Source organism: Egretta garzetta, unplaced genomic scaffold, assembly GCF_000687185.1.
Source record: "Egretta garzetta isolate BGI_Z169 unplaced genomic scaffold, ASM68718v1 scaffold187, whole genome shotgun sequence".
In the NCBI taxonomy this organism is placed as follows: domain Eukaryota; kingdom Metazoa; phylum Chordata; class Aves; order Pelecaniformes; family Ardeidae; genus Egretta; species Egretta garzetta.
In genome coordinates, this window is record NW_009260342.1 from 250,881 (window position 1) to 266,880 (window position 16,000).

The 16,000-nt window shown below is 40.5% G+C and overlaps 1 protein-coding gene and 1 long non-coding RNA gene across 6 annotated transcripts in view; one reads left to right on the forward strand and one right to left on the reverse strand.

Moving 5' to 3' along the window:
• DHX9 (DExH-box helicase 9) overlaps positions 1-16,000 on the reverse strand; it is a 31,032-nt gene that overhangs the window by 1,965 nt on the left and 13,067 nt on the right. For 4 of the 5 annotated variants that reach the window (XM_035898057.1, XM_035898058.1, XM_035898061.1 and 1 more), the window contains 15 exons: positions 14,872-15,063; positions 14,232-14,373; positions 13,622-13,704; positions 12,268-12,424; positions 11,630-11,730; positions 10,572-10,785; positions 10,280-10,374; positions 10,041-10,114; positions 9,220-9,372; positions 7,399-7,559; positions 5,077-5,188; positions 4,234-4,395; positions 3,948-4,075; positions 2,622-2,851; positions 825-940 (listed from right to left, as the gene is read on the reverse strand). In XM_035898057.1, coding sequence (XP_035753950.1) covers positions 825-940; positions 2,622-2,851; positions 3,948-4,075; positions 4,234-4,395; positions 5,077-5,188; positions 7,399-7,559; positions 9,220-9,372; positions 10,041-10,114; positions 10,280-10,374; positions 10,572-10,785; positions 11,630-11,730; positions 12,268-12,424; positions 13,622-13,704; positions 14,232-14,373; positions 14,872-15,063 — 2,120 coding nt within the window. Of the gene's footprint in view, positions 1-792; positions 941-2,621; positions 2,852-3,947; positions 4,076-4,233; positions 4,396-5,076; positions 5,189-7,398; positions 7,560-9,219; positions 9,373-10,040; positions 10,115-10,279; positions 10,375-10,571; positions 10,786-11,629; positions 11,731-12,267; positions 12,425-13,621; positions 13,705-14,231; positions 14,374-14,871; positions 15,064-16,000 lie in introns of all 5 variants that reach the window. The other variant, XM_035898059.1, reaches the window with a different exon arrangement.
• Positions 4,997-16,000, forward strand: part of LOC118452688 — a 13,586-nt gene continuing 2,582 nt past the window's right edge. Inside the window, exon 1 of the long non-coding RNA XR_004842490.1 lies at positions 4,997-5,009. This is a non-coding gene — a long non-coding RNA (uncharacterized LOC118452688). The remainder of the gene's footprint in view (positions 5,010-16,000) is intronic.

Consider the following 16,000-nt stretch of genomic DNA (forward strand, 5'->3'; position numbering starts at 1 on the left):
GGTTGTGGAGTCTCCTTCTCTGGAGATATTCAAAGCCCGCCTGGACGAAGTCCTGTGTAGAATGCTCTAGGAGAGCCTGCTTTAGCAGGGGGGTTGGACTAGATGATCTCCTGAGGTCCCTTCCAACCCTTGCGATTCTGTGATTTGACACTGTTAAAATGTAACTATCCTTCTGTTTAAATTTGTTCTTGAGATTTAACATACTCAGATAATACCAATACATAACCCCTAGCATCAAAACAGAAAGATACAAAAAGATAAAGCAAACTAAAAACATGAGGCTCCTCAAGATTTTGAAAGCTCCAGGCCATCCTCGAAAATATTAGTGAATTAAGCTTAAGCAATTCTTCACCTCCATTTTACTGACTGGGGAGGGGGAAGACATCCAGATGGTATTCAGTCATGGCCATAAAACGTGTGCTGCCAGAGGCAACCACCAAATCCTTAGCATTTCTCTCCTCAAGCTGTGTTTCTGAGACTGAAAAACAAGGTTCCCTCAGTCCCTCTCTGAAGGGGAGGTCCAAAATACATAGTACCTCTTACTCATGTTCCCGTTAAAGGGGAAAAAACTAGCAGGTTTTATGGAAACTGTCTGGTATCATGTTTTCATTTTAAGAAGATAATCTGCATGAAACAGTGCTGCCAATATAAACCCCTCCCTTCCTCATAGGAAACAATGGTAATGCCTTCATTATGATGTGTAGTGCATGGCTTGCTCTAGGGCTCCTATTCCATAGAGATTTATGTCTGTGTTAGCAGCTGCTCCCCCACAGTCTGTGTTCTTTCACAGACCTGAATATTATGAACGCCAAGGAGATCCGTACCAGTCATCTACCAGAACGAGCTCCCCATCCGACAGGACTTTCTTGGAGGCAAAGAGAAGCAGCTGCAGCGGGCTCACCAAGGTCATTGCTTTGGCAGAGATGGCTCGTGTTCGAATCTGCAGGTGGAAGAGGAACACAACTCTTGAAATGGAAAACAGATCTCTACACCTTCCTCTGGCCACTGAAACCAGAGAATTTTGTAAAAGCAACACAAAAACATCCAGGTACAGTGTTAGGAAATTACAAGAGCACACACGCATACAAAATTGAATGCTAGGCAGATGTTTACAGGGATTCAGCACTGGCTGGTGTAAAAAAAAAATAATAACAAAACAACCAAAACTACCTGCCATTTAAAAGTATTCATTTTCCCTATGACTGCATGTGTGCAATTATGCAGCTGACATTTTACAAGAGACATCTCATGCTTTGCCAACCTAAAAATGACCAAGGCATAGCTGGATTATCTTCCCACCTTTTGCCTTGCTGGGGCTGTGATGAAAAGCTCATTGGTTCTTTAGTAGGGTCCTACACATGCAAATTTGGAAGCTGCCACACATCCATGCAACCAGCCCGCTTTGTCATTTTATAGAAACATGACTTTTAAGCTTGTACTTGAAGTGAGCACTCAAACAGTAACAAGCCATCTGACCTGAGCCAGAGATAACAGTGCTGACTACATGGGCTACTGCCCTTCACTTTAAAGAGGAACTGAAGAGCGATACTTAGGATTTCAGCCTCCCACCCTGACAGCTGCCTCTCACCCCCCCTTTCTTTCACACAGGAGCATGATGGAGCATGATGGGCAGAATGTGTTGGACTTGCTTGTCCTCAGGGAGATTTGCTTCTGCCTTGAAGATATCACGCATACTCAAGGGAGAGAAGCTGCCAGACGCTGGAAATCGTGGCAGAAAAACAGCCACAATGAGAAGTCAGAGACAGACTGCCAAGTGCAGCAGGAAACAGACAACCAGAACTCAGAGAGAACCTTTCTTTTAGCAATTATAAATGCACACAAATCCTTCCTTCACCCCAGTCTCACTCAGCTGCTGTCTTAGCTACTCTTAAGCCACCATCTTGGTCACTCTTAGTTTCCCACATGTATTTTGATTTAACAAAGCACAGTTTTTTGAGTTCAAAAGTCTCTGGGTGTTTTTAGGGGAGCTCACTTTACAGAGGTGGTCAAGGCAGATCAAAGATCTGATCCTGGAGCACATGAGAGCACACAGGGGTTTAAGTGTACATGTACAGTATGTGCTGAGTACACAAAGTTAATGGGATGGAGAAAAAGGTCATGGGGACCCTGGGGAAAGCATCTCAGGGTTTTTATGAGGTGCCTGGGAAATGGAAGTTGTCCTTAGGAGATTACAAACTGCCTATGTGCCAGAAAGCACCTCACTGCCATATTACATGTTCCTCTTTTCTCTCTGGATTCATAAGTAGCAGAAGTGATAAGGGTAAAAATTCTCTAGTGCCTAATTAGTACAGAAGAGCTCCTAAAGAGGATAATAATTTAGATCTTTCTCTATGACTTGGCTGTTTTCACAAAGCTCACAGGAACTTTCTATGCAGCTCTACTTCTACAGAATTTGGTTGACTGGAAGTTACTGGAAGGCTGAGTGCCACCATGACCACTTAAGGTTCACTTTCTGGAAAAAAAAACCAAACCCAAAGACCCCCAAAAAACAAGCTGAATTTTGCACAGTGTAGTTTTTTTTTTCTTACGGCTTCTTTACGAAAAAGAGCCTCTTGGACAACTTGGCAGCATGTGAAAAAGAACAAATTCAAAGTCTTTACCTTTTCTCCAAAAACGAAAAAAGGCGAAGGATACTTGATGTCCTGGCTGCTGAAAGGGCAGTTGACAGATGACTTGTGGATGAGTGCATTGTGCCCCTCAGTGGTAAGAATCTTCCTCTTCTCCTTGTGGTAGCAGACATTGGGGTAGACCCCAAAAGCAAGCAGGGAGATTACAACATCCAGATTATTATCTGGTCCAGTGTTGTTAAACGGTTGAGTCATCAAACATTCTGTTGACAGAGAACAGAAGACTGGCTTGCATCCACAGGTCATGTAGGACAGCACAGCAGAGTTGTTTAGGATCCTGGATCAATGCATTTTCTGATTCAATCAACTGTTAGATGTGCATCTGTTCTCAAATGACCTCTGCACTCAAAGCATTTCAGTTCTACATTCAATTTTCAATTTATTCATGGAGAGCAAAAAGCTGAAAAATACTACTGCAAAGAGGTATTTGTCTCTCCCAAGCTCTTAAAAAACAAGGAGAGAAGGGTTTGCCCAGAATGTGCTGTACTATAGTGTTTCCTGTCATTTGTTTTGGAGACAGATCTTTTGGGGGAGGTTAGAATGGATGTTTTCATTAGTTTACTTGCTACAAACCTCCCCAGAGTCTCTGGTGGCTTGTTTTCAGGTCATCTTGCCCAGAAATCAAGTTAAGGATAAATGCAGCAATGATTGTAGCAGCATGAAGGGAAAAAAATTAAAGGAATTTAAAAAAAAAAAAAAAAAAGAGGGGGGAGATGAACATCTGCTGAATCCAGCCTGCCATGCCATTTAACTGAGCAAGCTCCTCAGGAACACTAGGCAAATTCAGAACTTGGTCAGCTTTAAGATTTTAATTTTTTTTTTCTGTAGAAAATTGAATAATATGCCACACTACTGCACATCCCTCCTGTGGCACAAACCCAGAAATCATAGGGCACGTAGCACACTGTTTAGATCACACAGACTCCCTAAGGCTAATGAAAAGGAGGGGGGAGGCACAGCACATTTTGGAGACGCAACAAGTGAAGACAACAGAAAATCAGGGAGGTAATGCTCTAAGGACAATTGCTTAATAGGTTTTTAATCCTGCAGCCCTAACCTCAGAGTCCAAAATCTCCCTGTGTTGCACCATGGCTATCACAACTTCTCTGGTTTAGACAACTGTGAGAGAATGAGATAGCACTAAAATTTCATCCGAGCTGTAAAAGCAGGACAGCTTTATGACAAACCCACTATAAGCCTCTGTGCTTCTGTATTCATCGTAGATTATCTTGTTTATTTATTTCTCATCTCAGAATGAAAAAATGCAATCATTAAATTACTACATCGAAGTAGAATCACCTTCAGGGAAGCCAGAATTAATAAGTATGTCTTTCAGCTGGACTTTTGCTTCCCAAGTCATTCTAAGAGTAGCCATGCTGAGCCTTTTGTGTTCACAAAATCTTTTTTCTGCTTCTTCACCACCCATTCTAAAAAACAAACAGTGAATTAGAAGTTTGTGCAAAAAGAGGAAAAGTGTAACAGTCTAGCTGTCATAGCATCCATTGACATATCCAGTTTGGTCATAAAACTGCTCGCTCTATGTTACCCACAACCTCTCATCAAATTCTGTGGCAAGACAACATACCTTGCATCATCCCAGGCTTGAAAGACAGAAAGCAAAGCAACATGATCTGAAAACCTGTTCCCAGCAAAATTCCTGTGGACATAACCCAGGCGTTTGCCTTCACTGATGAAAGGTTCAGGGAAACAGGTGGCTGCAGAGATGGTACAAACAGCATCTCCCACACTGAAAGAAACCACAAAAGGTATCAGGACTGGGTTTATTCACAGTATTGCTGCCAGCAGCTACTACAGGCTGTTGACATGAGTAAAAACTTATGGCTTGAGGTTAGAAACCTTAGTAATTTGGCCCTTGTATACCAGACTTCATAGAAACACTTCCCAGGAAGTGGATGTTAAATCAGCTCCAATTCCAGCAGCTAACCTTTCACAACAGCAAGTGTTCACAAGTCCTTTCTCTATCTTCCCTCCCCTTCCCCCATCCATACACCGTTCTTTTCACAACCTTCTTCTGGTGGTGAAGAAGGAAAGGGCCCTACAGCCATCACAATTACAAACAACAGTTCTTTTTTTCTGTCGAAGCAAAATACGTGGATTAATTTTTTCTTCCTATCTAGGTCTCAAAATTTCACATCTCTCCACCTCTAGCTCACTCCTATACTTAAGCATGTAGAGTCCCACTCTTAATTCGTAAATATTCAGCCTACAATGGTCCCTTTTAGTTACTCCGAGTTTCATGATTACTTTATTCCCTTTACTAGAAGTTATTTATCCTATGCTCTCATGAATATTCAGTTTCCTATCCTCAGCTGCAGCATTTATTGCTCATGTAGATGTATTGTGCACATCTAGAGGCTCAGGAACTCAGAGAAACAAGAAAAAAGACCACTGAGACTACTAAACTTACTAAAAAATACAGCCCATTATCATCATCTTGCCAAGACGAGGTTCAATGGGAAGTTTGGCTAGGATCCTTCCAAGAGGTGTCAACTCATCATTGGAATCCAGGGCATCAAGCTCTGAAACAAGATCTCTTATTATCAAAGAAGGTTAGCTAATCCAAGGAATCCTTAGATAAGAATTTAGAATCTTAATAATGGTGTTTAAATAGAACCCCACCTACATTTAAGTTTAATGTTGTTTACAATATTGCCAACCCGATTTTCAAAACTGGTCTGAGGTCAAATAAAGCAATTTTGCTTTAGCTTTAGAGATGTTTTACTACCTCTTCCACAATTAAAATAATTACTATTTAATTCACAAACATGTTTTTCCATTTCTTGTGAATTAAATAGTAATTATTTTAATTAGGGGCAATGGATGCAAACTGAAACATGAGAGGTTTCAGTTGAATATGAGGAAGAACTTCTTCACTCTGAGGGTGGCAGAGCACTGGAACAGGCTGCCCAGGGAGGTTGTGGAGTCTCCTTCTCTGGAGATATTCAAAGCCCGCCTGGATGAAGTCCTGTGTAGCATGCTCTAGGTGAGCCTGCTTTAGCAGGGGGGTTGGACTAGATGATCTCCTGAGGTCCCTTCCAACCCTTACGATTCTGTGATTCTGTGATTCTTTTTAGTTTGCTTCTGTACAAACCATGATTACACTATTAAAACTTTTTTCAAGTCCCTGTATTTGATCTAACTAATCTAGCCTAATTTCTGCCTCATGAAAATCAAAGCAGCCCCATCACAGCCACCTGTAGAGTCTTCATTGCAATTACCAAATCACAGAACCCTCTGTTCATGAAAAAGACATCACCACAAACTCTGTCTTCCATGAGGCTTTGCCCGTCTTCCTCTCCTTCTGTTACCTAAAAATTATCACCTGAGCTCATCCTCAAAGCTATCAAACCACTGTCAATAATGAAGTCAAACACGTGTCTGTGGCTGTTTGCTGTACAGAGTGAAGGGTCTCATGAGTCTCCTTATCTTTCTAGCCGTTTGGCCATAACCATTAAACTAGTTTATAAAACTAGAAGCTTTACATGTAAAAAAAAAAAAAAAAAAGCTTTGTAGCCTCAGCAATTAAATTGGAAAGCGAACAAATAAAGGACTCCTTAGCCACAATCAAATCCATTTTTCTTGGTATCTACTGAACTCAAAAGCCTAAAGAATATTGTGAAGAACAGCATGTCTCACCATCCTAAACACATACTAGTAGCACACATGCACTGAAAAATCACAGGTCAGCCAGGAAACAGAGGTACATGCAGAAATGTCTATTTGGTGTTAAAGCTGAAAACATTTGCCTCTTCTTTGCATTTCTTACCTGCAGTGTAAGAAAAGCACTAACAATTTTTTAATCAGAAAGTCATTAAACTTGAATACATATCATAGAATCATAGAATCATAGAATGTTTTGGGTTGGAAGGGACCCCTAGAGGTCATCTAGTCCAACCCCCCTGCAGGAGCAGGGACACCACTAACTAGATCAGGCTGCTCAGAGCCTAACTATGTTCTTCATTCTGGTCTCCCTTCTGTATACAAGCAATATAGGCTTGTGACACAATTTTTTCATACAATCAACAATCAAATAGGTATTTCAGTTCTTATAAATCTTAAGAAATGCTTATTTAATGACATTTGCAAAGCATGCTGAGGTTCAAGATCACTGCTTTAAATCCAAAGCATAAATTTAGGGTTCCTCCCTGCTTCATTTTACTCATATTCTAGCTAGTTCCTTGAAGAAACTGGGGATATATCTTAATCCCCACCTCTGTTTCTCCTGTTTTAGGAAGATACTGATGCTTGCATATTCATAAACTGGAGATTTAATTACTTGACAAAATACTGAGATCTTGGGTCAGCGAACTGTACAAAGCAGTAATTATACAATAAACTACTAACCTCGCTTTTTCAGTACTTTTATAGTAGTTTTGTAAATGCCTTAAGCACTGGACTGAGTCTATGTCATACACAGCAGTGCCACAGCTGGAAAACAGGAAGCTGGAAGCGAGCATAAGTTACCGGTAAAATAACAAAACAAGCCTTAAGTTTAAAGGCTAAAGTTTCTTAAAAGAATGACGCTCCACTCGGGAATTCAAGTATTTCTTCAGCTGCAAAAGACACCCACACGATGCATCCAGGAAACACCTTGCTGTTTCAGACAGCATGCTACTACATAAACAATCTAACCAGAGATGTTAAAGCAGTTTGTAAGTGATCATTATACATGAGAAATCACTTGGAGTCAGCTTCATTAACATACAATCTTGTGGACAAACAACAATACCTCTTAGTGTGCGTTCTGCTTCAATCACTGCATCCAAAGGTGGTGGTTCTATTGCTTTGGCCAAAAATTGACCAATTCCTCCCAGTCGCAGCAATTTGATGCTCAAAGCAATTTCATGAAGTGGTGTTCGAAACATTTCAGGTGTCATATGAGTTTGAAGTCTGGAATAAGAAGAGGACAAAAAAGCCCACATTAAAAAGCCCACATTTTTCTGAACATAGGCTTTGATCACCATCAATGGGTCATTCCATCAGCATAAACTACCGCTCTCCAAGGCAAATACTGCCTCCCAGCCAACCCATCAACTCTCATTGCACTCCTGTAACCTAGGTTCTTCTACCAGCATCTATCTTCTGTGTTTCTCAATTTTCATCTCAGGGTAAATTTACAATGGAAAAGCACAGAGTGCATAGCCCTCACACCACCATTAGCTGGTGTGGTTTCTAGCAGAAGCTGACCACATATAAAGTCTGCATGGCTGAAGCCCGATTCGCAGCATGGCTGTGTCCGGCCCCACACTTGCCCCTTCGACAATCATCTCCTACATTGCTAAGGGAGGTCTTCCACTCCTGGGATAGAGAACCTGCTTTCAGCCTGCCTTACATAAAAGCACTTCTCTACTTGTCCTTCTACCAACTCCAAACCACCCAACTCCTCCTGCACATTTCTGCTTTGATCACTAAGAGTAAGTATTTTTTGCTGGATGCTTTCCAAAGGTGTTTTTCTGGTAGGAAAAAGACCTGTTGGAAACAGAGCTCTTCAGTCTTTAGCACAGTGTCATTAGTGATACTTCAGCTTGCTGGTTGAAATATGAACTCCTAGGAATGACTGCACTGAGTGAGAGACAGCTAGAAAAGGTTTCAAAACACCTTGAACAGATACCCAGATTCAGCTGGCACCACATTTAGATGCCGTCTCTTAAAAGATTCTTTTTTGGTTTTATATTCTTTGAAGGAAGGTAACTTTAAAGTCATGAAGTCGCATGATTACTTCAGTAGCCTAAAAACAGTTACTGTCAAAATTTCTTAATTCACTCCACTGTACTAGGCAGCAGATCTAAATAAATTTGAGCAATTTAAGGAAAGTTTTTGATCCACTGATGCTTTCAGAGGTTACAAAAAAGCTGAAAAAACACAGCTATGCTCTAAGCACTATGTGAGAAAGGGGTACTGAAACTTTCATGAGAGAGATCAAACACTGAGTGAAACAGCTGTGTAGACTTCTGCAACCAGCAAAAAGATTTCCATGGCTCTGGTAACTGAGAAACAGCTTGGCAGATAGAAGAGGTCAAAAGTTTCAGCAGCAGGGAAGGTGCTAGAGCAGCAGTTCAGCAGCACGAAGGGGCTTCCTGGCCACAGAATGGGGATGGAGGGAAAAATACCATCTGTCTTCCCTGCTTTTTACCACTTTCATGACAAAATTGCCTGTTCTGTGAAGATACCGGGGGCCCACAATGTTTGAAGGCAGACTAGAACCTTATCCTCATTCCAAAGCTCTGTTCTGCCTTGCCTCAATTCCCAAGGAATATTATTTTTCTCCTGAGAGGTTCTGTAGCTTGCAGTGAAGTTCTTAATAGTAAAATCATGAACTATTTATCTACCTCATACTATGGGTAAAAGCCTATAAACATATGTAATTTTTTTTAAGCAAAAGAAGTGAGATCTCCAGGAATTCCAGTGTGAACTGACTTCATGCATCTCCTCTCTGTGCTTTCTGAAATTATTTCCCCAGAAGCAGCATACAGATTTGATCAGAAGTATCATACAACAGTTCTGGGAGAAGTCTCTGAGGTTATTTTATTTCTAAAGAGCACAGCCTCACCTTTCAAAGCGAGCTCTACTGCACAAATGGAAACAAAATCCGGCACGCACACGTCCAGCTCTTCCTTTCCGCTGCTCCAAATTAGTTTTTGATGCCCAGACTGTGGCATAGTTTGTCATGTTATTATGAGCAGTGAACAGCTTCACTTTTTGTCTGTCACAGAAAAAAACCAGCCAAAACCAACCTTAAGATCAGATGTTCTTCATCTTAAGTCCTGCCAAATTACTTCTTACTGTACTCCTTGCAGCCATGCCACTTTTAAGAAGCAAACCACCCCTCTTTGACTAGCTAAGCTTTGGCTAGTTAGCCATCCATCTGGAAGCTAACATATCATACTCTTTATAAAGCAGTGCTCCAAGCTATACACAGAATGAAGTTTTCACAACTGCCTCAAAAGCTTAAAATTCTCATGCAATTAATAAGATCTCTATGTGTAATTTGCTCAGAGAACATGCACAGCAAGACAGGATCTGTATCAGACTACAAAAATCTTCCTATTTTCCACCAGCTATACACTGAGTGTTTGTAATATTCATTTGGCAGACGACGTATTTCAAATACGCATGGAGACCCAGTGACACCTCACATGAATAGTGCCAGCGTGAATGCAGCTGACCAAAACCAGCCCACTGAAATGCCAGCGTGGTTTGTAACTGTGTTGAACAGCTAAAGACAATGCAAATTTGTCTTGAGCAAGTTAGGAGTCCTCATACTCAGCTCTGTGACTATGGGAACACAAGGCTGTTCTGTGTGTTCAGAAAACCTTTTTTGCATTCCAAAGAATAGGATTTACAAAACAAAAAGCTACTTCATGAACTCACTTGCAGGAGTCTATAACATAGACCACATCATTGATGGTAATGCTAGTCTCAGCAATGCTGGTAGATAAAATAACCTATAAAAACAGGAAATGCATGTTGAAATATATTTGGTCTGACAAAGTTAAGGATGGACTGCAAGACAAACTACATAACCCCAATTAAAAAAAGTCAGCCATACATTCCACAAAAGCATAACAGAACAAAGAGTGTTTCACTCCACAAAGAGAAGGCTCTCATACTTTTGTTACTCCAGGAGGCACAGGATCAAAGACTCGACGTTGTTCCTCCAGAGGAATTTGTGAATGCAGAGGTAAAATTCTATACTGGCGGCTTCCTACAACATGAATACAAGAAAGTCAGTAACTATTACTGTGTAAATATCATTTTTTCTTTGCACAATATAATAATTTCTACCCATTTATTCCTATGAGAAATCAATCCCGCTCCCACTCAGCTAACCCTCATCTTTACGCAGTCAGTAGTTTCCTTTGGGAAAGGAGATGAAATATAATAGAACACAGTTGCTTGTACCAAAGCGTGGATTCATTTCTAGATGCTTCTGCATTGTATATATCAAGTTCCAGCCAGGCAAGAAAACAAGTACAGCTCCCGGGACATTCAGGGTCTTGATATAAATTAGCAGGGCCTCAATGAGTTCAAAAGAAGTTTCTTTCTCATTCAGCTGAGCCATGGAGTGCTTTGTTTCTGGGCCATATTCATCACTGCAAATAAGGTTGCAATTGGCCTACAAAATAAAACCCAAAACAACAACAAACAAACAAACAAAAACAAACCACAAAAGAAACCATATAAATTGCTTTACTCAACCTGTGGAGACTGGCTGGCCAGACAAACAGGAAAATGAGATGTGTGGATAAGGGAGACCATCTCAGACACAGCTTACAGAATGACTCACAATAAGCAGTTCAAGTCCTGCTTCTCCAGCTTTCTAATATAAGAATGGAATTAGAATTCCATTGCACTGAGTTAGAACTCAATACAAATTTGCAGTGGGAAGCTATCTAATGAATTTTACTTCCATTCAAATGAATGGAGATAACATCGTAAGAAGAAAAAAATGCTTCTCTCAAGAAAAACTAATCATTTTTTAAAATTTCAAATAACTGACCTAAACAGTAGTTTCAGACATACAAATTAAAAGCTGTATCATGAAAGGGACAGTTTCTTGACAATGTATGTAAGCACTGATAATATCAACTGTAAGAGAAGAAGGGAGAGAATCTAAATTTCACCTTTAAAAGGTATCACCAAGCTCATATCTCTGTATCTATTTCTTCTTCCAAGGTCACCAATGTTTCCACTTTGAAAAGCATTTCAGTTCTATCTTTAAAGAGAAGTAGGCTGATAAAACGTGAGAATTTTAGCTTCAGCAAAAAAAAAAAATTCTTCAGCTTCCAAGGGCAGCAATAAAATTCAATTCTATTTCTGAAGTTAACAGCAAGCTTGGATATTAAAAATATGAAAGCTGCTAAAAATGTTTAAGTTCAACAACGCTGAACGAATTACACTTGAGCTAGAGTCCTAACTGGAGCTTGTTTAATTTTTCATATTAAAAAGTCAAAACATACATCATCATCTTCACCACTTTCTTCATCCTTCTCTTTCTTCTTCTTTTCCTTTGGTGGAGGAATGAACTGAGTCATTTGAATGCAGTCTTCCAGAAAATAATCTGCAAGGACAGACAAGCATTGGTTATCAAGACTGACCGCTAGAAGCGTGTGCAAGGGAACACGATTCTTCTTATCATCTCTCAAGATTCTCCTGATATAATTGTGATGTTTCAAAATATGAAGCCAAGATTGGAGAAAACTCCTTGGCTAGCAGCTAGGGTATAAGAATTATTCCCACGCTATCCCAGTGATTATTCCTCTGTTCCATACACTTCCACATAATTTTTTACTCGTTTGTTTTTAATAGTGACTCATCTAAAGCTATTTCCATTATTCCCAATATCACAGAAAACTGATCTGAAACACCACAGCTTAACTATTACTATCTCATCATTATTTATTCGGTTGGGTTTGTTTTTCAACCAAATGTTGCTGTGAAATTATTCAATGTTACTGACTTCTTTGCCCGGGGTAAGCTACATCTGTAAGACATGACAATCCAAAACAAATGTGTATCTTGCCATACCCATGATCTTAAAGCATGACTGATAAAATAAAAACTAAAGCAGCTCCTGAAAGTTCAATCATTGATTTACCTTGGACAGGGTAGGTTCTACCAAAGACCTCAACGACAGGACAGTTGAAGAAGTATTCACAAAACATACTAGTATCAATGGTGGCAGACATGAGGATAACCCTGATTTCCGGATACGCCTGAACTACATCTCTCAGCACCACCAAGAGAAAGTCAGTCTGCATATAAAGAGAATAAAAGCATCATTCATTTCCTACCCATAAGAAGCAACATCTTCCCAAGAGACCAGAAAGAAATAAATTTATTGAGCAGGAGCTTTGCTTGGCAAGAGAAGTAACAATTACCACAACAATGTTCTATAAGCAGTAACAGTTGTCAGTGCTTTATTTTGCAAATACTGCAGTTCCTGGGGTAAGCAAATTTTAAGACTTTAGAATTTATATTCCAGTACAAAGAGGAGTTATTCTTTTATCAGAATGAAACAAACTAAAGAAAAGCATTCAAAAATAGTTTGCTTCCTTCCCAATAATACATTACAAGCTAAGGTCTTCTCAAACTTTGTTTACATATAAGGTAGCCACAGTTCGGAAAATAAATAGTAATGACTCGGTCCAATTGTATGCAAAGTTTTACAGTTCTATTTAAATATGACATTTATTTAGTTTTGCTGTGCAGTTAGGTGGACTCTTAGTTCAACAGATAAAATTCCAATCTCATTGAAAATTTGAGAACTTGTATTTTACATCATTAGTACAAACTTAATGGGCTAAGAGATCAGAAAAATCTGCATTGCAATTCCATCTAAATGAGTCCCCAGATTCTGACAAAACAAGCTTAAACAGCATGTCAGAACTTAGCAGTTACTCCTGGTGTGGCAAAGCTGAAAACTGTACAGAAGAATCAAGGGGACAAAAAATGTTTCCCATTTCTTAAGTTACATGCAATCCCTCCCCCAATTCTATTTTCAATTTGTGTTTTTCTCTGTGTCAAAACCAAATTGAAACGTGTCACTCTCAAGATGTCAGCTTCAGTAAACACCACTGCTGTTCCATTACAGTAATACAACATTGTCAGTAGAAAAAGCACTCCAAAATAAATGCTGCCACATTTGGACAAGAAGTGCTTGTACCATGCTGTTCTATTGTCCAGAGAGGACCAAGACATACAAGGAGATCCTAACAGGCAAAAGAGATAGGGCAGCAAGTAAGCAAAAGTCCTTGCTCTTTCAATCAGGTAGTGAGTAACTAAGCGAAGAATTTTTAAAATCCTATCAAAGATGGAACACACATATATGGCAATTAATAAAATGCAATTTCCTTTCGCACGTTTACAGTTACACAAAAACACATGCAAAAGTTAAACAGAATAGAAGCACAGAGAGAAAGAAATAGGATCATAATCATCAGCTAACTCACATTAATGTCTCTCTCATGGATCTCATCAACAATAACATGACTAATGCCACGGATCCCAGCCTCCACCTTTCTCAGAAGAACACCTTAAACAGACATAGTAGTTAAATGCTCATGTAGGGAACAGCTCAGTCTCCCCGCCCCATCTCATTTCATCAAGAACAGTTGCACTGGCATTACTTTAAAAATCAGTAAGTATGCAGGCTGCTTGGCAGCTTTTACAGCCCCATCTCTAACTGCCACGCTCTCATCTGTACAAGTGATGGGAAGAGTATAAAGTATTCCCACTAGAAAGACTCTTTCTTCTTTGCCACCCAATATTGCTCCCCCTTCTGTCTTTTAAGGACAATCAATATATGGCAATTTTATCTCTTCAGGAGATCATTTCTGCGTGATACTAGACCCATATTATCATGCTTCTGAACAACAATCTTAATCTTTCTCTGCACAACGGTATGTCAGCAAACTTATTCTATCCAAAAAAAAAAGTTGTTAAACTTTTAAACAAAATTTCTAAAAATTTTAATGTAACCATGTTTCTGCTTTTGCTGCTAACTCAAAGAATTCACATCCATAATTAATAAGCTCCAAACATAAACAAAACAACACCCACCTACAGTGCAGAACATCACACTGGCATGTGGCCGAGGAAGCACAGATTCAAATCGCACGCTGTATCCACAGCTTTGCCCAGGTTCTTCACCTCTCTCATATGACACACGCTCTGCTACAGAAACGGCACTAATCCTCCTAGGCTGAGGGATGAAAAAGTTTTCTCTAACTTAATGATGAAGTTTTATAAGTTTATCGGAACACCACCAAAACCAAGAAAGTAAATTGTAAAAGCTATAGGTGTCCTGTCCTAAGATTTATTTACAGACTAGTCATTAAACCATAACACCCATAACAGCAGGATTTTTTCTTCTGAAATGGTCAATTCTGCACAAAAAAAATTACAAAGGAGGGATATACAGGAACTACCAGCCGGCATTTACCCAATTGTTTCCCCTCAGTCTGCCAAGAAGTATCTGGGCAAGGTACAAGCCAGATTATCCCAATTGTAGATACATGAAAGAGTAACAGTCCAAATGAAAATACACGATACTGAGGTTTCCCCCACATGCAGTACTGAGGAGATACTTTTATGACCGATGTCCTGTAATGATAATCAGATTTCTCAACACATCCTAACAGGTGATTTCTAGTATCTGATCACAAAACTTAAGTGGTTGTATTTGTAACATATTCCTCACCTGTGTCACTACTATGTTGCACTCTGCAGCTCGGTTGGTTTTGATGTATTCATCCAGGATATACTGTGGCACTTGTGTGGTTTTCCCACAACCAGTGGCACCACGAATTACAACAACAGAATTGTGGCGGATTGCATCCAGAATTTCACTTTCAAAATTCTTCACTGGTAAGGTCTTTCTCTCTTGTTGGATCTGGAAAAAGAATATTTCCAAAAATCTCCAATGTAGAGCGGACTGTTATGAACACGTTAAAGGACATGCGTGCAGAGACGAAAGTGGCGGCTGCAGCAGTACAGGCACTACCTCCACTGGGCCCCGCCTCGCCGTCGCTGCCTAAGCCAGGCCGACTTGAAACCTATTTCAGGGTCGGGCACTTTCATCCCATGAAAGGCATGACCAGCCAGCAGTGCAGTACCATCGCAGAGCTGGCAGGTGCCGCTGCAGTACCCACTGTGGAGCCATCACCCTGCCTGCCCAAAATTGAGGAAGCAAAAATCACAACCGAGGCCGTGACAAGGGATCCCAGCTGCCAGCCCAGCTCCGCTCCAGTGGAACCGCCACAGTCCTCCGCCCCAGCTTTACCAGCTCAAGCAGTGCTGCTCCCTGCTGATGACGATGAGGACTTATCAACCTGCTCCATTATAGAGGAAGAAAGAGCAGAATTGAAAAAGTTGACTCATCAGATGACAGAGGTACTCCAGAAATTAGACAATAATGCGGGGGCAACTGCCGAGTGGTTTGCTAAAAACGATAGCTCACCAGGAGTCCCACACAATTCCATCCGGCGACTCCTGTTGGAAACCTACAGCCCAACCCCTCCTGTGTCAGCTGCAACTCATGCTGTGACCCGCTGGTCGGGTGTAATCAAAGACGCTATTCTGGAGGGAGATTGGCATCCTGTTAGCACTATGGCCTGTCCGTTAGTGGTGGGGGTCAACAGCCCTCAGTATGAGCAACATGATTGGACGATTTTGCAACAGGCTATAAAAGCTGTGAAAGAAAATGGTATTAAATCTGAGCAGGCGCAAGCTGTTTTGGACTGGATTTATACAGCTGATGCCAATTCCCCATTCGATTGCCAAAACTTGGCCCGAGTGTTGTTAACCCCTGCTCAATATATTATCTGGGC